A 22,636-nucleotide genomic window follows, 5' to 3' on the forward strand; every position below is an offset into this window, starting at 1 on the left:
TGCTTCCTGAAAAGAAAAGAAAGAAAGAAAGAAAGAAAGAAAGTATAAATAAAGTAGAAATAAAATAGAATTAGGGTAGGGTAGGGTAGGGTAGGGTAGAAGTGAAGTATTTCAGTTGGAAGGGACCTCCGAAGATCACCCACTTGAGCAGCCTGACCACTCTGGGGCTGATGGAAAGCCGAAGCCTGGTGTTCAGGGCCGTGTCCAGATGCCAGCGGAGCAGGGCCCAGCCAGGCGTCTCGCCCAGCCCTTGCTGGAGACGTGGGGCTCCTTCCCGTCCCTTGCTTGGGGTTTTTGTGAGACTTGGTGTGAATCTGCAGGGACGGCGGCGCGTGGGGCTGCTGAAGTCCAGCTCTTTTCAGTCACCTCTGCCCCTGGAGCTTTTGAACTTGCTCCATGCTGCTCCCGCTGGGCTCTAGCCCAGGGGCACGTCTGTGGACGGCGCTGGTGGGGTCGGTGCTGGGCTGGGGAGGTGCTGCTGGCTGAGCAAACTGAGTACGTACCAAATATCCCATCCCTGCTGATGAGGGCTCCCTGTGAGAGGTCTGGGGGGGAAGACCTTGAGCACTGCACCCAAGAGTTGACTGTCACAGTCTGACAAGCACTGGGTGCCCTCCATGTGACGGTGCTCCCGACTGGAGCCTCCCCAGCTGTGCCTGTACACACCTGTGTCCCCCTGGTGCTCAGCTGTGCTGTGCTTTCCTCTCCAGAACAGCCTGGGTTTGATCTATACCATCTACGTGGACGGACTGAGCGTGTCCCTGGAGAACGTCATTGGGAACCTCCTGACGTGTACCATCCCCATCACCGGGGGAGCTCAGGTGGGTGACCTGCCCCTTCCCTCTCCACCTCTCCTGCTTCTGCCTCCTCAGCAGCTCTGACAGCAGCAGGGGTGTTTCCCTCAGCTCTGTTCTGGTTTTGCTGGGCTGTGGTGAGCTGAGCCAGGCTCGTGGGCAGACTCTGGCTCAGCGCACTGGCAACGGAAGAGCTGCCGCAGCGCACTGCCACTGGCAAGTGCTTGGCTAGTGCAGGCAGTGCCTTCCCAAGTGCTTCTGAGCAGAAACAACAAACCTCTGCGATTTGGAGCTGCTCAGCTCCTACATCAGCTGCGAAGAACTTGCTGCTTCGCTTAGCTACAGCTTGCCCTGCCCAGGCAGCTCGGGTTTGGCTCCTTGCTCCCTCCACGAGGGAGCTGGGGTGGCTTGACCACGAGCTGGCTGACGTAGTCACCCATCGATCTGTGCAAACAATTCCATGGTCTCTGGTCATTCCTGCACCAGGGAGGTCTCGCTCCTCCGCTCAGGCCTGTCTGATTGCCTGCAGAGCTGCTCCAGAGCCAAGTGGCCACGGGCCATCTGTGAGAGCGGGGACGAGGCAGCCCTGGGGAGACGGGCCGAGCGAGGCTGACATTTGCCAGACGAGCAGTTTGGAGCTCCCTCTTCACACCGCTGGCTTGTGCCTGTGTGTGGCCATCAGCATCCTGATGGACCGGGCTGGAGGAACAGGGGCCTCGCTTGTGCCCAGAACCGAGGCCATCGAAGACCCCTCCTGTTTGTCCCCTCTGAGCCATGTGCTGCCCTGGCAGTGCTCCTCCTGCTCCGGGAAGGCCAGCTGGGCTCGGTCGCACTCATCTGAGCAGCAGATGGGTAAGGGAGGGCTAATTGAAGCTGACTTGGAGATGACAGAAGCGGAAAGAGCCCAGCTGGACCCTCTGGCAGGAGGCGTTTGGAGACAGCAGCGTAGCGCCCTGGAGCTCTTCTGCCATGCTAACACCTGGAACATAACGGCGGACATGCACTTGTCTCCTCCAGTGGCTTCACTTTCAGCTGAGCTCCACTTCCCCCAGCAAAAAATGCCATTTAATTCTCTTGCACCCAGTCTGCATCCAAGCGGAGGAGCCTTTGCAGGGCTGGGGCAGCGCTGCAGGTCCCTGCTGTCTTGAGAGAGCGGTTTCTTCCACCACTGCAGCCCGTGACCCCGAGGGGAGGCTGCTGTCAGGAACCCCTGGGTCTGTGCAGGCTTCTTGGGCGGGGGCTTTCTGCTGGGCAGAAGCGGTGCCCCTTGGGCTGTCGTCATGGCCCACCACAGTTTTGGTGCTTCCTCTGGTGATCCGGAGCCATGCAGGTCCTGGGAGGGTGGGAGAGGGATGGATGGCAGTCGGATCCGAGTCCTCCAGAGGAGAAATCTGGGGCCGTGACAGCGTGCCAAGCGTCCCGGGTTCGCTCGCGCTGAGGGCGAGAGCAATCGCAACCCTGCAGGCTCTGCCCGGGTCTGTCCGACTCCATCTGGTTCCTCCCCGGTGGGACGTGTGAGCGGCAGTATGGGAGAGGGCGGCTCCCCAAGCCGCCGTGGCTCGCTGAACACCGCTTTTTGGCACAATTATTCCTCACCTCCCAGTTCTTGCAGGATCGCCCTGTGCTGTGGGAACAAGTAGTGTGCTGCAGGGAGGGCAGTGTGTTGGTGGCACGTCCCTCCTGTGCTTTACCTGTTCTCCTGCTGTGTCCAACCGCTCCTTTCCAGTGCAGTAGCCATTGCTCCTGCTTTGTGTGTGTGTGTATGTGCGTCTCCTCGCCAAGGGTGCTGGTCCCTGCTCATTGTTGGCCTCTGCCTGTGTTCGTCATCCCCATTGTCTTGCTGTCTCTGCGTGTTTCTAACTGACTGTGCTATCTCTGTCTGTCTCTATCTCAGCTTGACGTGGACGACGAAGCAGCGGTACGCACACCTTTTCTTTCCTTGGGTCTGTCTCCTCCTTAGCAGCCTCCCTTTTATTGCTCTTGAGGGTGGCAGAGGCTGCAGCGGGTGCAGCAGAGGATGCTCTGGGCTCTGCTTGTCTCGGAGCCCCCCCGGGTGTGCGTGTGTCCGCGTGTGCCGCTGCTGGCAGCGGGGACGGGAGCTCTGGTATGGGGCTGCGTTCCTGCACTGCAGCAGGCTCCTGTGCACGCTTCGCCCCTCTGTGAGCCCGCTCTCTGGGGCTCGTGAGAACGCGGTGGCCCGGTCTGGAAGACCAGGTCAGGGGTGTTGGTTCTGCTCTGCCAGGAAGAAGGCGTTCAGCAGCAGATTTCTGGGCTGTTGTGGTGGCGTGAGCTCTGGCGGCCGCAGGGGCTGAGCAAGGAGGTGGGTTGCATGGCGAAACCTGCTATTGCAGAGGAGTCTTTTCCCTGGAGAGGTGGAGAAAGAGGAGGAGAGGGCCCGTCAGCTGGTCCTGCAGCCTGGGGAGAGGCTGGGGATGTGTAGGCTTCTCCGTGCCACTGGGAATGAGCTTAGGTCTGGGAAAAAATTACACTGGAGAAGAAGCAATGAGACCATGCCCAGTCTGTCCGTCCCCAGCCCTTCCACCGGGGGCCGTCCGAGGAGGAGCCCCATCCAACGTGAGAGGCTGCGGAGCTGATGCAGCTCCTTTGCCTGGCTGGGCATGGCGTGGGCGAGCCGTTCCCTCTGGGTGCCAGATCCCGGAGAGCCCTCGTGTGCTGTGCCGCCGCGCGGGTCTCAGGGCTTGCTGCCGCCTTCTGACAGCCGTCCAGGAGTTGCTCGTGCTGGCTGGGACTGCCGGCCGTTTCAGCAGATCTCGTTCCTCCCGTTAGCCCGTGGCCACAGCCAAGTACACGGTGTGTGTTGTTGCAGGGTGCTCGTCCCTCTTCCTGCAGCAGCCGGGCTCCAGCCGTGCTGCCATGGTAGGACACGCTGCCCTGTTGGGTGCAAGGGTTGTGCTGAGGGCACCGTCGCCCTGGTCACAAGTGCTGGGGAAATCGGGGCTGCTGCTGGCTTGGCGAGGCTTGTCCTCGATGCTTGTGCTCACCCCTTGCTGGGGTGGCCACCTGGTGACCAGCTCTGTTTTCTCTTGCAGAGGACGATCTCTCTGGGAGCAGGGGACAGGCAGGTGATCCAGACACCCATCAATGACTCGCTTCCCGTCAGCAGCTGCAGCGTGGCCCTGCTCTTCCGCCAGCTCGGTGAGACTTCTCCCCACACGTCCTTCTCACTGGGGCTGGTGCCAAAGCCAGCTGGCCGCGTCCTGGGCTGGAGTTCCCTGCACGTCGCTTCCCACCGCACTCCTGAGCCCAGCTTGGCAGCTCAGGGCTCTCTTCCAGCTGCAGCCACCTCCGACTGAGCCCTCCCCGGCCCCACATTGCCATTCCTTTCCCAGGAGGGCAGGAACCGGGCACCTTGGGCACAGACGTGTTGCCAAATCTCATGGGAAACAGCCTGGGGGGCAGGAAGGAGTGCCCGGAGGTGTGCTGCTGCCATTAGCCTTGCGCCTCTGATTAAAGGACACTGGCAGCTCGGCAGAGCTGCTGAGCATCTCTCGGAAGAGGGGCTTCCTTGGGGGAGCGCGTACATGGGTGACCCAGCAGTGCCTCTCTGAGAGGGAGTTAGAATCATAGAATCATAGAATTGCTGAGGTTGGAAGGGACCTTTAAGATCATCGAGTCCAACCTTTAGCCTACCCTGACAAGAGCCACTTCTAAACCGTGTCCCTCAGTGCCCCATCTACCCTTTTTTTAAACACCTCCAGGGATGGTGAATCCACCACCTCCCTGGGCAGCCTATTCCAATGTTTAATAACCCTTTCAGTGAAAAAATGTCTCCTAATATCTAATCTAAACCTCCCCTGACGTAACTTGAACCCGTTTCCCCTCGTCCTATCACTTGTCACCAGGGAGAAGAGGTCAGCCCCCATCTCTCTACAACCTCCTTTCAGGTAGTTGTAGAGGGTGATAAGGTCTCCCCTCAGCCTCCTCTTCTCCAGGCTAAACAACCCCAGCTCCCTCAGTCGTTCTTCATAAGGTTTGTCCTCCAGGCCCCTCACCAGCTTTGTAGCCCTTCTCTGGACACGCTCCAACACCTCAATGTCCCTCTTGTAGCGAGGGGCCCAAAACTGAACGCAGTACTCGAGGTGGGGCCTCACCAGTGCCGAGTACAGGGGGATGATCACGTCCCTAGTCCGGCTCACCACACTATTCCTGATACAGGCTAGGATGCTGTTGGCCTTCTTGGCCACCTGGGCACACTGCTGGCTCATATTCAGCCAGCTGTCAACCAACACTCCCAAGTCCTTTTCTGTCGAGCTGCTTTCAAGCCACTCTGCCCTAATCCTGTAGCGCTGCATGGGGTTGTTGTGTCCCAAGTGCGGGACCCGGCACTTGGCCTTGTTGAACCTCATACCATTGGTCTCAGCCCATTGGTCCAGCCTGTCCAGATCCCTCTGCAGAGCCAACCTACCCTCAAGCAGACCAACACGCCCGCCCAGCTTAGTGTCATCTGCGAACTTACTGAGGGTGCATTCGATCCCTTCATCCAGATCATTGATAAAGATATTAAAGAGAACCGGCCCCAGCACCGAGCCCTGGGGGACACCACTTGTGACTCGACACCAACTGGATTTAACTCCATTTACCACCACTCTCTGGGCACGGCCATCCAGCCAGTTTTTTACCCAGCGAAGAGTACACCTGTCCAGGCCATGAGCAGCCAGTTTCTCCAGGAGAATGCTGTGGGAAACAGTGTCAAAAGCTGTTGAGCTCAAAAGAGTTGAGCTCCTCTGCTGTGCAGAACATGGAGATGGGGAGTGGGATCCAGCCCGGGTGGGGATTAGTGGTCTCTGGTGGGGTGCGAGAGGGGAACCCTCATTTCTGAGCGCTCTTCTCTCCCTTTCTCTCCAGGCATCACCAACGTGCTGTATCTCTTCTGTGCAGCGCTTACCGAACACAAGATCCTGTTTCTCTCCAGCAGTTACCAGAGGCTGACTGACGCCTGCCGGGCTCTCCTTGCGCTTATGTTCCCCCTCAAGTACAGGTGAGGGAACCCCATCGGTCCTGGAGCCCCTCAGCCCCTCCGACAGCGACCTGGAGCCAGCCAGCGCACAGCCGCCTGCCGAGCCCATGCGGGCTGCCCTGCCTGCCCCGGGCTTCCCGCTCTCGCTGCCTCCTGGGTTCAGAGCTGCGATGGCTGTGTTTTGGGTGCTGCCGGCAAAGGGCGAATGCCTACAGGTCTTGGCTGTGCTGAATGCCCCTTTCCTGAAGTCTTTGTCATGCGCAGCAATGTAATTCCAGAGTGTGTCCACGGCAGCAAAGGGGTATGAACCTTCCAGCCCTGGCTCCCTCCTCTCCAGGGCTGTAGCACTGGAAGCAGGAGCGAGGCATTACCAGCAGTGTCTGCAGCTGCAGGAGCTGCTGGCATGCACTATTCTTAGCCATGGCGACCCTTGACAGAGGGAAGTGAGCCCGTCCGGCCACAGGACGTGGTCCAGCAGTGCCCGTGGTCCGTGTGAGAGAGGCCAGAGGTCCTTATCTCTCCAGAATCCATCCCCTCTCCCTTCTCCCAGCCACGTTGCAGCCCGTGCAGAACACAGAGCCTCAGTGCGCCGCTCCTGCTGGCAGCCCTCCGTCCCAGCCCCGGGCACGGAGTCTGGCTGAACGGGGAGGCCGGACACTGGGAGGCTTCCAGAAAGCCGTGGTACAAATTCTGCCCTCCCTAGGAGGGGACACGCTCATATACAGGGCGTTTGTTAAGGGGCCGGTGGTGGTGGTGGCCAAGCCGCTGCGGTGACTCCTGCGGGACGGCTGGCACCCCGCTCGCCCCAGCCCCGGGGAGCGGGTGATGCTGTGACCCGTGGGGCCCGTCCAGCGAGGGGGACGCCGGCTCGCAGACTGGCCACTACTGGGGCTGTTTGCGCATCTCCCAAGTAGGACAGTGGGGATAGACAGGCCATTGTTGCTGCCGGCTCCTGTTGCACTGTTTCCATGCTGGCCTGCCATAGCCCCGGGCTGCAGAAGGGCTGTTTGTATTCCAAAGAAAGCTTTCTTTTGGAGTTAAATTGCTCTGCTGGAAACCTTTCCCTTGGTCAGACTTAGATTATAACTCCAGGGCCACAGAATGCTCGTGGTCAGTGTCCAAGGAGCCCTCAGAAGCCTTGCGCAGCTGTAGGGCACGTACTGTCTGAAGGGCTGCGAGTGGCAGGAGAAGGCCTGCTGTCCCGGGGACACGGTCACCCCACCACCTCTGGGGGGGGATCGTCAGCTGGTGTCGAGGACGGTGCTTGGGTGGGGAGCAGGGCTCGACCAGCTGCAGCGATGCTCTTTTTTGGTTGCAGCTTCACCTACGTGCCCATCTTGCCTGCACAGCTCCTTGAGGTACTGAGCACCCCGACGCCCTTCATTATCGGGGTCCACTCCATCTTCCAGTCGGAGACGCAGGAGCTGGTGAGAGTCCCTTCTGCCGGGAGCAGAATTGGTCCAAGGAAGAAGCAGGGGTCGCGTGCCAGGAGGCTCAGATAGCAGCAAACGCTGTGCTGAGGGTGTTCAGGGCAGCCGGCTGAGCACGCCGGCACGCACAGGCTCTGCTTGTTGGTGCCGGCCAGCCCGGGCTGCGGTCCAGCTGGGCGCACGAGCCAAGCAGGGCCGGCTGGGCCACGCGGCGGCGGGGCTCTGGGCTGCCGAGCCTGCGCACCAGCGGCTGGGGCGAGCCGGGGACTTGGTTTTGAAACTCAGCTGGCAGCGCTGGTCCAAGAGGCTGGGTTGGCACTTCAGACTGCAGTTCAGAAGCTGAATTCAGTCAAAGCGTAATGAGTCTGATCTAAACTGAAACAAGCTTTCCCGCAGCCTCCTGAACAAGGCGCAGCGTGCCGCTCTGGTGAGGCAGGATGGCCTCTGTGTTGGGCCGGGCTCGGTGTCTGACGCCTCACCCGGGCTGATGCCACAAAGTCAGGGCAGGCGCCTGCTGCGCAAAGCTGCATCCCTCTCCTGCCAGGTTGTCCTCCCCCTGCCACCTTCACTGGTGTCCTGGTTTGAGCTAAAACAGAACCAGTTTTGCCCAAACCACGACAGCTGGTGATAGGATCCCTTCATGGCTTGCATATTGGCAAACATTTGGGTTTGGTGACAGGGGGTAAGAGAAAATAACTCCTGAGGGCGGCTAGAGTGTTTGCAGGGGATGGAGAGGAGACAGACCGTTGCCAAGCCCTCCTGTCCTGAGCTGGGCGTACCCCCTCGCTAGCACTCCGTCACCCAGTGGGAGGTGGTGGTGGGGTGTCGGAAAGCCGGGCCGTGTCTCACACCTCTCCTGCCACTTCCAGCTGGATGTTGTCATCGCAGACCTGGACGGGGGGACAGTGAATGTCCCCGAGTGTGTACATATCTCCCTGCTCCCCGAACCCCTGCTCCAGCAGACCCGGGAAGCCCTCTCCATGGTAAGTGTCACAGCCTTTCCCCCTTCTGCGGAGTGTGAACACCTCGGGAGCCATACACATTTCCGAGGGGAGCTGGGAGCGGAGCAGCAGGAACTCCTCCAAGAGCAGAGGTCCATATCCCGAGGTCCTGCTGACCATGCCAGAGGAGACCTTTCCTGGTGCTGATGGCCTCATGCGTGGCAGTGCCAGAGAGGGTTTTTCTGCCAAAGGTTTCTGGGAATCGGGCGGCTGGCTCCCAGCCTGCGGGCAGGAAGCAGCTGTGGCTCCGGAGCTTTTCTGGCTGCTGGCGCGTTCCCCCGGCCATGCCAGAGTGTGCCCAGGGCAGCCGCGCCAGACAAATGCTGCACGCGTCAGCTTCTGCCCCTCGGCTGTCGTCGGGGAGAGCAGGGGGACTGGCTCTGTCACAGCCCCCCGGTGCCGAGCCCCCAGCCCTCCCGTACGTCTCCCCCTTCCCTGCTGCTCTCGGCTGAGCTGTCCCGGGCTCCGTGCTCCAGGGCTTTGCCAGGAAGGGTCTGGCCTCGAGGCTTCCCTCGCACGACAGAGTGTTTTCTGGTACCTGGTGGTTCCAGCCCCCTGGGTTTGTTTCCAAGCCCCTCGGGCCTTTCTGGGGTGCTGTTGGGTCCCTGGAGAATGCGGCTTTGCTTTTTCCAGCTGTGAAGGCGGAGACCCCCCCCTACGCCCCTGCTGAGCCTGCTGTGTGCCTTGTCTGTGCAGGTCTTGGACCCGGAGCTGGAGGTGGCAGATCTTGCATTCCCCCCTTCAACGATTTCTGCCTCTTCTCTCAAAATGCAGGTGAGTGGAGCGGGGAGGGAGAGGGACCCCTCCTGGAAACCATGCAGTCATGGCCTGGAAACCAGCGGTGCCGGGTTTGCTGGAGGCAGACACCAAACTTCTGGGTACTTCAGCAAACCCCGGGGCTGTGAGAGCTCCCTTTCCGCTGCGTGCAGTGTCAGGGCCGCTGTGAGGGGGAGGCAGGACGGTGAACCCAGCCTGCCGTGTCCCTTTTTCCCTGGAATCTCTGCCGAGTTTCCTGCCCCGCTCAGCAGAAGCTGACCCTGATGTGTGGTTTGATCCCCTCGCCTCTGTGCTGGGTGTAAATTCCTGTCCTGTGGGCTGGCTCGTCTGCACCCTCCACCTGACTACGCTGTGACCACGCTGTCCTTCCCTCTTCCCAGGATAAGGAGATCCGGGCTGTCTTCCTCCGCTTGTTTGCACAGCTGCTTCAGGGCTATCGCTGGTGTCTGCACATCATCCGCATCCATCCTGAGCCCGTCATCCGATTCCATAAGGTGAGGCGCCGGCACGGGCACATGTGTGTCGGGGCTGCCCAGCACCTCTGGCACCAGCCTGGCTCCAGTCTGAGCCCCCTGGGGGAAAACCAGCTGCTGGGAGCGGTGTGATGGGCCCTGGGCAGCGCGGGAGGGCAGGGAGCGTGTGTCTGCGGTGCCTCCATCTGCTCCACCACCTCCTCTCCGTGCAACAGAATTATTTTTTCAAACTGTTCCTGTGGAATAGCTCTTCCCCAGGTGGGTTGAGCGGAGGTTGGGACGGGCTGACGTGTGAAGAGGTTTGCACAAATACAGCTATATCTAGAAGGCAGTTCTGTGTTTGCAGCAAGTGACCTCTTCCCCGGGTCCACCTGCAGCCCTTGTTTGTCCTTGACCGTCCCGAGGTCTCGCGGGTCAGATGGCGCTTCCCTGTTTATGCCCGTGTGTGGTCAGATGCAGCTGGCGTCCTGGGTGCCTGGTGTCCAGCAGCCTTTGAGGCTCAGAGAAGGTGTCCCTCGTGTCCTGGTGGGGAGGGGGGTCCCCCAGGAGGGGAGAGGGTTTTCTTAAGATGTGGGGAGAGGAAGGAGGCAGGGCCTGCCTTCCCGGGCGCTTCTGGGGTGTCCTCTCTGCTGGAAAGGCTGGCGGGGCAGGGAGAGCGGGGAGAAGCTTGAAGCGTTTGGGAGGAGACCTGACACAGGAGAAGGCGACAGATGGGGAGCGAGAGCAGAGGGACTCGAGCGTTGTGGCTTGGGGTGGCCACATCTTGCAGCCGGCAGTCCTGCCACAGTCGTGCAGGTCGCTGAGGACCTTAAGGCTGTCGGAACCCTCTGCCCAGCCTGCCCCGAGGTCAAGGGGACGATGCCTTGTCCCCACGAAAGCTGCGTGGGACCACGCACGCACCGTGCACGGCCGGGGCTCGTGCATCACCAGTGCTGCTTGGCGCTGTATCATGTGCGCTGGTCCCGGACATTTAAAGTCAGCAGCGTGTTCATAAGGGTTTTGAACTATTTTTTTTTTAATGCTCAATAAAAGGTTATTCCCAGCAAAGATTCAGTAGTTCCATAAAATCATAAACATGCAGTAAACATGAGAAAATGCCCTTTCATAAAACATAAAACTACATCGTGAACTTACATTTCATAAAATCATTGCACACAGAAATGGTATATGGTACAAAATAGCCTGAATTTCACTTATTTGCTGCCTTGGTCACAGCAGCACCTCTGCCTCCTCCCACCGGGTGCAGGGCCGCGGGACTCAGCAGCCCGTGTTCTGGTGCAGCGCCCGTGGCTCCAGCACCAAGCCCTGCGCCCCTCGGCTCCTTGCCCCGGAACGGGGCTGGGCCAGCTCCTCCCCAGAGTGGCCAGGAGGGCGAGCGTAGATGGCAGAGTGGCCCGAGGTCTGTGGGCGAGCGGTCCCTGCCATAGCACCCCTGTCCTGCCCCTCTCGCTGAGTCAGGGTGCAGCGAGCGGGCGACGGCGTTGGGAGGAGCGAGGGCTGTTCCCACCAGCTGCTCCTGCAGGAGCGTGGTGGGCTGCAGCCGGCGGTGCTCAGGTGGGATGAGCTCCCGTGTCCATCTGCCGAGGGGAGAGGCCTAAGGGCTTTCTGCAGCACAGGAGAGACACGGAGCTGTTGGAGCGGGGCCAGAGGAGGCCCCGGAGATGCTGGGAGGGCTGGAGCCCCTCTGCTGTGGGGACAGGCTGAGAGAGCTGGGGGGATTCAGCCTGGAGAAGAGAAGGCGCCGGGGAGACCTTCCAGCCCCTTCCAGTCCCTAAAGGGGCTCCAGGAAAGCTGGGGAGGGACTCTGGCTCAGGGAGGGGAGCCACGGGACGAGGGGGAAGGGTTTTCCACTGACAGAGGGGAGATTGGGATGAGATCTTGGGAAGAAATCCTTTGCTGTGAGGGGGGTGAGCCCCTGGGCCAGGTTGCCCAGAGAAGCTGTGGCTGCCCCATCCCTGGAGGGGTTCAAGGCCAGGTTGGACGGGGCTTGGAGCAATGTGGGCTGGTGGGAGGTGTCCCTGCCCAGGGCAGGGGGTGGCACTGGGTGGCCTTTAAGGTCCCTTCAACCCAAACCATCCTGTGATTCTCCGCAGACACAGGAAACCTGTGCTTCAGGCTCCCTTTGTGGCGCTGCCGAGAGGCTCCTTCAAAGGCAGGTTTGGGGAGGAGGGGGGGTGAACCAGCGTTGCTCAGGATGAGGTCCCTGTCACAGCTGCCAGAAGGAGCCTGCAGCTGCTGTGCCCCTGCTTCCCCCAGGGCTGGGGCTGGTGCTCCTCACTTGCCACCGAGCCTGTCCTGCTGCAAGTGTGTCACTGCCGCGGGCCAGAGATGCAGGTTTCTGTGCAGACCCCATCCCTGTGCCCATGTGGGACGGGGAAGGAGATGGCATGGCCCCACTGCCACACGGGCCCCCGTCCTTCGCTGCGGTGATGGTGTCACCCAGGCTGCCATGTCAGCTGGGAGACCTGACGCCCGGGCAGTGCTGCTGACGGTGCGTTCTCCCCTCTTCCAGGCAGCCTTCCTTGGGCAGAGGGGGCTGACGGAGGACGACTTCCTCACCAAGGTGCTGGAGGGCATGGCGTTCGCCGGCTTCGTGACCGAGCGGGGGGCCCCGTACCGCTCCATCGACCTGTTCGATGAGGTAAGCGGCAGTATGGGAGCAGCAAACCCCTGCCCAGCTGTCCTGCACATCCTCAGCTCTCCCTGCCCCTCGAGGGACAGCCGGGGATCTGCCGGGACACTCTGGCTGCAGCATTGCACCCGGGGATGGAGCTGGGCTATGGGGAGGGTGGCCGGATCCTGCCCAGCTGCTCCTCTCACCTGTCTCTTCATCTCCCAGCTTGTGGCTTACGAAGTGAAGCGCATGCGCGCAGAAGAGGGGAACAAGCAGAAAATACTGCGGCACATCAAGGAGCTGGCGGAGAAACTTTACAAAAATGTGAGTCCTGGAGACCCGAGCGCAGGAGGGGGAAACTGCTCAAGGGGGGAATGTTTGGGGCAGGGATAGACTGGGTCTGTCCTCCCTCTGTAAACTCTTCCTGGAGCATAATCCTGTCCCACCCTGCGCTGTCACACGTGGCAGGGCACCTGCTGTCGGGCCCAGCAGGGTCTGGCCTGGTGTGAGCTGCTGCCAGGAGCGGGATTCAACAGGCTGGGAGTTGGGGGGGTTCAGCCTGGAGAAGAGAAGGCGCCGGGGAGACCTTCCAGCCCCTGCCAGTCCCTAAAGGGACTCCAGGAAAGCTGGGGAGGGACTCTGGCTCAGGGAGGGGAGCCACGGGACGAGGGGGAAGGGTTTTCCACTGACAGAGGGGAGATTGGGATGAGATCTTGGGAAGAAATCCTTTGCTGTGAGGGGGGTGAGCCCCTGGGCCAGGTTGCCCAGAGAAGCTGTGGCTGCCCCATCCCTGGAGGGGTTCAAGGCCAGGTTGGACGGGGCTTGGGGCAACGTGGGCTGGTGGGAGGTGTCCCTGCCCAGGGCAGGGGGTGGCACTGGGTGGCCTTTAAGGTCCCTTCAGCCCAAACCCTTCTGTGATTCTGTGATTCCTCGGCTTCAGTTGGCCTGGGCATCAGGCACCCCATGCCTTTGCTCCAGAGCAGTTGCAGCACTTGTTGTCTGATCCAGGGCGGGCCAGCAAAGGTCTTCTGAAAGCAGAGCAGCGCCCATGGGGCCCTTTGCCGTCTCAGGCCGGAGCTCCTGTGTGGTGCTTTGCTCGCTGTTGTGTCCATGGACAAAGCGAGCTGTCCTTGCGGCTCCTGGGAGCAGAGCGTGCCGGCACTGCTGCCCACACAGCCTGCCCTTGGGGCTGCCGGTTTCTGGGGGTTGTAGGTACCAGCTGGGAGGGTGTTTGGCCTCAGAGCAGCAGAGGTTGCTGAAGGATGCCTTGCTGGGGCTCCAGCCCTGCCAGATGATGCGTGATGGCCACATGCCTGAAAAGAAGCTGTCTTTGCTGTGCCAGGAGAACCCGTACCCCGCGGTGACCATGCACAAGGTGCAGAAGCCCACGGAAGGTTGTCACCTGCGCCTCCACCAGAAGCCTTTTCCCCGTCTGGATGAGGGGACGGTGCAGTGGATCATTGACCAGGCCACGGCCAAGCTGCAGACGGCTCCTCCTGCTGTGAAGGCAGAGAAGAAATGCATGGTGCCATCAGGACCCCCCATTGGTACGTGTGTGCAGAGGGTCTTGCCCTGTGGAGAGAAACCCTGCTCAGGAGGAGCTTTGCCGTGGTGTCACTGGCTCCTTTTCACACTACGGCCTGTCTGAGGGTCCCACATCAGCAAAACCTGCTTTGGAGAAGCAGCAGCACTGTCCCCGTTAGCTTCTGTCCCTTGGGGTGCTTAGAGCTCCCTGGAGTCTATCAGCCAGTGAGGGGATGGCTGAAGACACCATAGTATTCTTCCTCCAGAAGACCCCAGTATTCTGCCCACGCAGAGCCAGGGAGGGGGCACCCATCCCTTCCCACCCCGGGGGTGAAAGTCCTGCCCTGGTGGAACTAACAGGCGATTCTCTCCCCAGCTGCCATCATGGAGCGCAACGGCAACGCCCTGGCCAACAGCGCCCGTCGCCTGGAGGTGGTCAGAAACTGCATCTCCTACGTCTTTGAGAACAAGATGTTAGAAGCCAAAAAGGTGAGGGGGCTCCTGAGGAGCTGGTGGTCGAGGGGAGGAGAGGGGGGGTTGCTCTGCCCCTCCTCGGTGGCAGGCTGGAGAGGATGTTCCCTGCCCGTGTCCGGATCTCTGCTGACCAGCTCTGTTCCCCTGGGCACGTGTTCCCCTCTCAGTCCTGTTCCTCCTTGTTGTGTCCCTGGGCTTTGGGATGATCTGCGCCAGCTTAGCAATAGTTCTGCATCTCCCGGTGCCCCTCGGGGTCTGTCCCGTGGAGATAACCGGGCTGGGGTCCTCCCCGGCCCTGCTGACCACCCCAGGTGCGGGGTTTTGCTGTGCTTTGCCTCCACCTCCGAGTGCGGATGCGCTGTCTGTAAACACCCTGGTGTCAGCCAGCGCAGCCAGGATGTGAAGTCCCCCCTGCACCTCCTCTGCGTGGGCTGCCCTTGAACTCACCGTCTGGCCAGAGCTCAGCTGGGCCCTGTCTTTTTACACTCTGACTTCTTCTTTCCGCTGCAGTTGTTCCCTGCTGTGCTGCGCGCCATGAAGGGCCGAGCCGCCAGGCACTGCCTGACCCAGGAGCTGAACCTCCACGTGCAGCAGAACCGGGCGGTGCTGGATCACCAGCAGTTTGATTTCATCATCCGCATGATGAACTGCTGTTTGCAGGTAGGAGAGGGCTGGGCAGAGCCTGTCTCCCCTCATGGGAGACAGCATGGTGCGGGGAGTGCGTCTGGGGGTCTTGCAGCAAATCCTCTTGAAACCTCTGCTCTCTTCCCCAGGACTGCACTGCCATGGACGAGCACGGGATTGCAGCCGCGCTCTTGCCGCTGGTCACCGCTTTCTGCCGAGTGAGTATCTGCAGTGTCCTGAGAGCCAGAACTCCTGGGAGGCCGCCGAGGCTGGCAGGCTGGAGGACTGAGAGCCAGCGCTGCAGCCAGGCTGAGGGCAGATTGTCCCCTCGCTGCTTCTCAGAGTGCGGGGGCTTGCCCTGTAGCTCCCAACCACTCTCCAGGCTGGCCAGACCAAGGCTCCCGAGGTGGCTGGAACACCTGCGGGAAGGGTGCTCAGAAACTGGGGCTGCTCTGAAGCGCCAGCTTCATCTCTCAGTGAAGCTGGGCTGAGATAAGGTTCTGCCTCCCCTAAAGCTTCCGTGGCGTGAGGCCCTGCGGGGCGCTGGGTGGTGCCGGGCAAACCTGGGAAGAGTTTGCAGGGAATGCTCGGAGGAGCTCTGACGCAAGTGTCCCTCCTGCCAGCACAAGGGTGCGTTGCCTTTCCCGGGAGCAGGCTAGAGCAAGGACTATGTGGAGAGGGGAGCTTGGCGCAAAGGCCACGTTGGTATGAAACTCTCTTCCACCTTCTCCTTCCCCAGAAACTGAGCCCGGGCATCACGCAGTTTGCGTACAGCTGTGTGCAGGAGCATGTGGTGTGGACCAACATCCAGTTCTGGGAGGCCATGTTCTACTGCGACGTGCAGAACCACATCCGAGCCTTGTACCTGGACAACAACGAGGAGAACCACGTGGATGAGGTGAGGAGGTGACAGCGGTGCCGGTGTCCCTGGAGAGCCGCTGCTCAGAAGCAGCTCTCCCCAGAGGTCCACGGTCTGATAAGGATGCTGAAACCAGCCTGAGGGATTGAGGTTCTGGGGGATCCCTGTGGGAGCAGGGGGGTGAAGGCTGGCAGGTCTCCTGTCCATGCAGACGACCAACATCTCCTTCCAACTCCTTCAGGAGAGCACAGAAGGGCCCCAGGAGGCCAAGTCTGCCCTGGAGATAGCATCGGAGCAGCTGAGGCTCTGGCCCACCATGAGCCGAGAGAAGCAGCAGGAGCTGATCCAGAAGGAGGAGAGCACTGTTTTCAGCCAGGCCATCCACTACGCCAACCGCATGAGCTACCTGCTGCTGCCCCTCGACACCAGCAAGAACCGCCTGCTACGCAGCTCCGGGCTGGGGGACGTGGAGAGTGTCAGCAACAGCTTCGTCACCAACAGGTGAGCTGGGCTGGAGAGCTGGGCAGGGCCGTGCTGCAGGGACACCAGAGCAACCTCAACTGGGGACGGCAGCTCCTTGGTGCGGTACCTGGGGCATCTGGATCATAGAATCAGAGGATTGCCCAGGTTGGAAGGGACCTTTCAGATCATCGAGTCCAACCACCGGCCTGACTGACAGAAACCATCACTAAACCATATCTCTAAGCACTGTGTCTGCCCGGCTTTGAAATCCCTCCAGGGATGGTGACTCCACCACTGCCCTGGGCAGCCTGGTCCAATGCTCAATAACCCTTTCAGTGTAAAAATGTTTCCTACTATCCATCCTAAACCTCCCCTGGCACAACTTGAGGCCGTTTCCTCTTGTCCCCTCGCCTGTTCCTTGAGAGAAGAGCATGACCCCCCCGGCTACCCCCTCCTTTCAGGGAGCTGCAGAGAGCGAGAAGGTCTCCCCTCGGCCTCCTTCTCTCCAGGCTGAACACCCCCAGCTCCCTCAGCCGCTGATCATGCGGCTGCTGTCAGGGTTGATGCGGGTTGCAGTGCCCGGGGGTGTTTCATACCCAGAGTGGAAGCTGGAGAGCTTGAGATGGGTTCGTATCAGGAGTGGAAAGTCCCTTGGGCTCTGCCTGACGTGGGTTACAGCAGAGGAGAGATGTTCCAGGTTAACTCTTCCCTACTGCTGTACCACAGCATCGCTGGCAGCGTGGCTGAGAGCTATGACACAGAAAGTGGATTTGAGGATGCAGAGAGTTCTGACGTGGCCAACTACGTGGTGCGATTCATCAACCGCTTTGTGGACAAAGTCTGCACGGAGAGTGGAGTCACCAACGAGCACCTCAAGGGGCTGCACGTCATGATCCCTGGTAATACGCGTTGCAGCGGTGCTGGGCAATGGGCGGCCGCGTGCTCTCACTGGGGATCCTTCCAGATCAGCTCAGGGTTCTGCTCAAGAGATGGTTCTGCAGGAAGCAGTGGGAAGGCCAGGAGAAGGCACAGACAGTGCCACAGGGTGGGTTGGCACCCCTGGGTGGTGTGTAGGGCAGGACTTTGCTCGCAGTCTCTAACTTGACGTTTGTCCACAGATATTGTGCAGATGCACATAGAGACACTGGACGCCGTGCACAGGGAGAGCAAGAGGCTTCCTCCCATCCAGAAGGTAGGGGCCTGGCCTGCTGCAGTGGCGGGGAGGTTCTGGTGCCGTGTGGGGCTGTCAGGTCCCCTTCTGTGGTCTGCATGGCCCTGAGCTTCCTCTTGTGCATCCCTGTAGCCAAAGCTGCTGCGCCCCAACCTGTTGGTGGGTGAGGAGTGTGTGATGGAAGGGCTCCGCGTGTGCCTCATGCCTGATGGACGGGAAGAAGCTGCTGGAGGGAATATTGGTGGTCCACCTCTCCTCCCTGCGGAAGGAGCCATCTTCCTCACCACTTACCGCATCATCTTCAAAGGCACTCCCACGGACCCGCTGGGTAAGGGTCTTGTGTGCGCCGCGTCCTCTGTCTCCAGGGGTTGGTGTAATGCCTGGGGAGGAGGTGGTGGGTGGCTCTTCTGGAGCAGCGGCTGCAGCTCACCCTGCTGCAGGAGCTTCTGCCTTGGCTGCCTTGGGTGAGTGACCAGCCAGCACCAGGCCTTGCTGGGGGCTGCTGCAACCACCACAAGCTTGATGGTTGCTCCCAGTACTACAAAGGAGGTGGTTGCTCTTGGTGTCCACCTTTGGCAGATGATACATTACTCACGCCCATCCTAGGCATCATCTACGAGTCGCCGTGGGCTGGCTGTAGTAAATCTTGCCTGTTTCTGTCCGCTTTATCTTACGGGGCTCTCTGTGGGGTGAGGCCATCGAGAGTGGTCCAGCGCGGGTTGACAGGCCTGGGCTGACCTGTTCCCATGCTCGTTCCCAGTGGGGGAGCAGGTGGTGATCCGATCCTTCCCCATTGCCTCGCTGACCAAAGAGAAGAAGTTCAATATCGAGGCCCCAATGGATCAGTTCATCCAGGAGGGCTTGCAGCTGCGCTCGTGCACATTCCAGGTGAGACCGCGTGAGGCGTCGGGCTGCTCCTTTGCGTTGCAATGTCTCAGCTGAGGAGCACATTGCTGGTGGGACCCAGCAGGTACATGGCCATGGCTGGCACCATCCCTTGGGCGAGGCACTCACTGCCCGGGCTGATGTGGTTTGGGGGTAGTTTTCCTAAGGCGATCAAAGACAACCTCTGCAGCGGGTGACAGTGTGCCTGAGGAGACGGAGCTGGAGGCCCCCTTGCAAAGGAAGGAGTAGGCTGGGGTCTGTAGAATCATAGAATGGCTTGGGTGGGAAGGGGCCTTAAAGGCCACCCAGTGCCACCCCCTGCCCTGGGCAGGGACACCTCCCACCAGCCCAGGTTGCTCCAAGCCCCGTCCAACCTGGCCTTGAACCCCTCCAGGGATGGGGCAGCCACAGCTTCTCTGGGCACCCTGGCCCAGGGGCTCACCCCCCTCACAGCAAAGGATTTCTTCCCAATATCTCATCCCAGTCTCCCTCTTCCAGTGTAAAACCCTTCCCCCTCGTCCCGTGGCTCCCCTCCCTGAGCCAGAGTCCCTCCCCAGCTTTCCTGGAGCCCCTTTAGGGACTGGAAGGGGCTGGAAGGTCTCCCCGGCGCCTTCTCTTCTCCAGGCTGAACCGCCCCAGCTCCCTCAGCCTGTCCCCACAGCAGAGGGGCTCCAGCTGGAGTTCTGCCGTGTGCAGGAGCAGCTTCTTGCTTGTGAGCTCGGGGGGGTCCTTTCCAGCTGTCCTGGTGGGTTGCTGGAGCCCTGGGAAGGTGTGAGATGTCCCCACCCGGCACCCTGGGAGGCGGTTCTGCAAAACCTTGTAGCAGGTCTTGGGGGAGAGAAGTACAGCAGGGAGAGATGTCACAACGCGAGTAGTTTTTCAGCGTTTTACATCCTTGAGAGACTCGTGGAGGTAGAGCTATGCTGGGAGGAGAGCGGCTAAAATGTGCTGTCTGCTCCTTCCTGCCCATGTTGCGTGCTCAGAGGCGTGGTGACCGGGCGCGGGGCACATCACAGGAGCAGCAGTGCTGGGTACGGAGTGGTCTCCGGGGGGAAGGGGTCTGGCAGTAACTGGCGTGGAGGGGCAGCCAGGGCAGCTCCCAGCCTGGCCTGTGCCCATTGCGGTCCCTGCTCCCGACCGGGGTCTGAGCTCTGTGCTGTGGGAAGAGCCAGTGGGATGAGCGCTTCCCAGCGCCCTGGCCCAGCTGTGCTGAGCACGCCGTGACCCTTCAGCCTGCTCTCTGCTGTTCCTGCAGTTGCTGAAGATTGCCTTCGATGAGGAGGTGGCTTCAGACAGTGCTGAGGTCTTCAGGAAGCACCTGCACAAGCTGCGTTACCCCCAGCACGTGCGTGGCACCTTCGCCTTCACTGTGGGCCAGTCACCCAAGCAAGCCATGCAGCCCAAGGCCAAGGAGAAGAACCCCTCGCTCAGGTACCCGTGCAGGGGGACAACAGCACATGGGACGCACTTGACCCTTCCGGGAACTGCAGGGCTTCTCCTCTCCCTCCTCCAGCCGCTGAGCAGGTGTCACTTGAGAAAAGCTGGGGTACAGACTCCTGAGCTGGAGGTCAGGGTCGGACTGTGCTCAGAGCTCTCCACTTGTCCTGGGGAGGGGACGTGCCACAGCGATCTGGCCCCACGCAGAGGACCGGCCAAACGTGGGAAGCAGGGTGTTCTCTTCAGTGCCGTTCCCTGCCCCGTTGCCAAGGCCAAAACGGCACAAGCCTGGTGGAGGCATCTTGGGGGGAGAGGTTCCAGCGGGCACGGGAGAGCAGTCTGTGCTGTGCTGGAGGACGGGGAGCGCAGCGGGGCAGCGGCAAAGCTCTCTGCGTGGTGCTGCCCTGCGGCCAGCCCTGCTCCTGCGCTCGGGGGCTAGGTTAAGCAATGCTGTGGCGCTGGGGTCTGGCTGCTGCTGTGTTCGCGCTTGGTGTGGCCTGGAGTCTAAGCGTCTCTCCCCGTGTGTTTGTGACTCAGCTCCCAGCAGGTGACCGATATGTTCCAGGGCCTGACAGTGGGGGTCATGTCCCTCGGGCACCTTGGCCATTCGACCACGTAAGATGCCTTCACCCTGGGCGGGAGCTTGCGAGGTGGCATTGGCTCAGGCTGCAGCCTTCACTGCTCCCAGAGTTTCTTCTCACCTGCTCTGCATGCGACTGGGGCTGTGGGCTTATCACTCGGGGAATGCCCTTTTCCAGCCTGCCGGTCTGACGTTCAGGTTTGGGGTGCGCGCTCTCACTATCGCAGCACCATGGCCTCCAGAGGCGCTCGGTCGGTCGGTCATCCTAGTGCTCTGTGGCACTCCAGTGGATCCCAGGACGTGCTGAGGGAGCTGTGCCTGTACCACTAACCTCCAGGGACCTCTAGAGCTGCCGGGCCCAGCTCCAAGCCTGGGCACAGTCTCAAAAGTCTGTCTGAACTTGGAAGATGTGCTCTGTCACCCCCCTCCAAGTGTGCTTCCAGTGCCCCACACTATCTGCAAACCCTGCTCCTCTGGTTAGACAGCCCTCTCGTTCCATTCCTCGCCTCCGTACCTGAGCATTCGTTCTCAGGACAACGTTCTTCCTTGGTCCTAAGGCTTTCCCTGCTTTGGTCGATGTTGGGAGCAGGTGGATTCCCTCATCGTCTGCTTTGCAAAGCAGAACAAGGCACCTCCTACTCTCACTTTGCCCCCATCTGGATAAGGTGGATTTCTAGAAATCTTTGCATCAGCGTAGCTGTTCTCCTGGGTTGGACCTGGCCCCTTCCCTGGCTGACGCATCTCCCACCTCTCCTTTATTTGTTCCCCTTTGAGCCCAGGGGCTCACGGAGATGGTGATGAGCACGAGGTCCTGTCTGTGGGCAGACCATTCCTGCCTTCAGGAATTCCTGCCTTCTGGACCTCCGTCGTGCAGAGCCTGTTCTGACCATGCAGCCTAATCACCCGTGGGCTTTGGAAGGTCTCCCTTCCCTGTTTTCCTAGTGCTGCCAAGCCCAGCTGGGCTCTCCCTGTCCCTAACATGGCATCGAGCAGGTCACCGTCCGCAACCTGCCTCCCTCTGCCCAGGGCGCAGCAGCCCCATGTCCAGGCTGGGCTTCCAGTGTCCTGCGGTGCATCCCCAGCCCCTGCCATGAGCTGGAGCCCGTCTCCTCCAGGGACGAGCTAGATCACTCCCTGTGGGAGCTCCGAAGCGGAGGTGATGGCGTTAGAGCCCAGGACAAGACTGGTGTCCCCTCAGGTCGGGACGCTGGGACGCCTGCTCAGCTGGGCTGCGCCGTCCAGGCCCCCGGGCACGCTGGTCCCCCCAAGGGAAGGAATGCGTTGTAGGTTCTGCCTCTGGTTTGGAGCCCTCCTACAGCCAAGGAGGCGGCTCCTCCCTGCAGGGAGCTAGCAGGTGACATCTCCCCTCCTGTGGTGACAGTGACTTGACCCCGTGCCTGCAGCTGGTGGTGAGGGATGCTCCTATCTCTGCTTCGCTCTGGGTGTGACTGAGTGTTGTTGTCTCTAACCCTTCGGTGGCTGTTCTTCTGGCCGCGCTGGCCTGTGGTCGTGCACGTGCGGGAGGTGGTGTTCGCTGGCCTCAACCTCTTCTCTGGTTCCAGGACACTCTCCAAAAACCTGGTGAAAAATGCCAAGAAAACAATTGGCCGCCAATACGTGACGCGAAAGAAATACACGCCGCCCACGTGGGAGCAGCGGAGCAGCCAGCACTTCCCAGAGGACAACGAGGATGAAATCTCAGGTTGGGAGCACCCTGAGCAGGGGTGGGGGGCTGTGGGGAGCGGGGCGTTTGCTGGAGCAGGAGCATCTTCCAGCTGGGAGAGGTCTCGGCCGTCGCTCTGCAGGGGAGCAGGGTGGGAGCCTCCCTGGTGCAGAGGATTGCCACCACGGCCGTCTCTCCCAGTTCTGGACAGCCCACCAGCTCTCGTCTGCTGGTGGTGGGCAGTCAGCAGCTCAATATAGTTCCAGTGCGTAGTGGGCCCTGCGGGGAGGAGGGGGTTCTGTGGTCTGCAGCCTCAGCTCCTCGATGGAAAGTCACAGATTTAAGCTGCAGCAAGGTGGGTCAGGTTAGATGCGAGAAGAGCTTGACTGGTTTGAGAGTAACAAAGACTGGAAGGGACAGGAGTCCTCCGCGTTGAAGATTACGACCTTCCTGGGTGGGAAGGCCTGTCAGAGAAGATGTGGTGGATGGGATTTAGGGTTTCAGTGGGGAATGGTGTCTGCGGGGACCAGTCCCTGCTGCCGCATGTGGGGCTGGCCCGTCAGACAGGACATGGATGATTTTGGATCTTTCCTTCTGTTCACCGAAATACTTTGGATTCTGCTCCTTTTGTTCGCTCCCCAGTTTGCAGCGCTTTTCAGCCCGAGGTCTGCCACAAATGTTACAAGCTTCCACTGTGTCCATCATTTAAGTTATGAGCAAAACCACCAGTTGCCTTCAGGCCTTTGAGATCCGTTGTTGTCCTCTGGTTCTGGCATTGGGAAATGCGTTGGGAGCATTAGGAAAACCGCCTGCAGAGGGTGGCCACCAAGGGTTGTGTCCACCTGACAGTGATTTTGCCTGGATGGAAGTCTCCGGGCTGAGAGCGTCGC

General features: G+C 60.5%; 1 protein-coding gene across 7 annotated transcripts in view; it reads left to right on the forward strand.

Annotated features, from left to right (window-relative positions):
- Positions 1–22,636, forward strand: part of SBF1 (SET binding factor 1) — an 88,155-nt gene that overhangs the window by 54,115 nt on the left and 11,404 nt on the right. For 3 of the 7 annotated variants that reach the window (XM_074573093.1, XM_074573096.1, XM_074573095.1), the window contains exons 5-25: positions 711–821; positions 3,845–3,950; positions 5,661–5,793; positions 7,091–7,199; positions 8,072–8,185; positions 8,900–8,977; positions 9,361–9,474; positions 11,966–12,094; positions 12,293–12,391; positions 13,410–13,614; positions 13,968–14,080; positions 14,576–14,725; positions 14,839–14,907; positions 15,429–15,587; positions 15,790–16,049; positions 16,737–16,909; positions 17,129–17,202; positions 17,314–17,509; positions 17,942–18,069; positions 19,322–19,497; positions 21,646–21,785. In XM_074573093.1, coding sequence (XP_074429194.1) covers positions 711–821; positions 3,845–3,950; positions 5,661–5,793; positions 7,091–7,199; positions 8,072–8,185; positions 8,900–8,977; positions 9,361–9,474; positions 11,966–12,094; positions 12,293–12,391; positions 13,410–13,614; positions 13,968–14,080; positions 14,576–14,725; positions 14,839–14,907; positions 15,429–15,587; positions 15,790–16,049; positions 16,737–16,909; positions 17,129–17,202; positions 17,314–17,509; positions 17,942–18,069; positions 19,322–19,497; positions 21,646–21,785 — 2,836 coding nt within the window. Of the gene's footprint in view, positions 1–710; positions 822–2,688; positions 2,713–3,844; positions 3,951–5,660; positions 5,794–7,090; positions 7,200–8,071; positions 8,186–8,899; positions 8,978–9,360; positions 9,475–11,965; positions 12,095–12,292; positions 12,392–13,409; positions 13,615–13,967; positions 14,081–14,575; positions 14,726–14,838; positions 14,908–15,428; positions 15,588–15,789; positions 16,050–16,736; positions 16,910–17,128; positions 17,203–17,313; positions 17,510–17,941; positions 18,070–19,321; positions 19,498–20,040; positions 20,119–21,645; positions 21,786–22,636 lie in introns of all 7 variants that reach the window. The other 4 variants (XM_074573092.1, XM_074573094.1, XM_074573090.1 and 1 more) reach the window with 3 other exon arrangements.

This window comes from Larus michahellis, chromosome 1 (genome assembly GCF_964199755.1).
Source record: "Larus michahellis chromosome 1, bLarMic1.1, whole genome shotgun sequence".
Lineage (NCBI taxonomy): Eukaryota > Metazoa > Chordata > Aves > Charadriiformes > Laridae > Larus > Larus michahellis.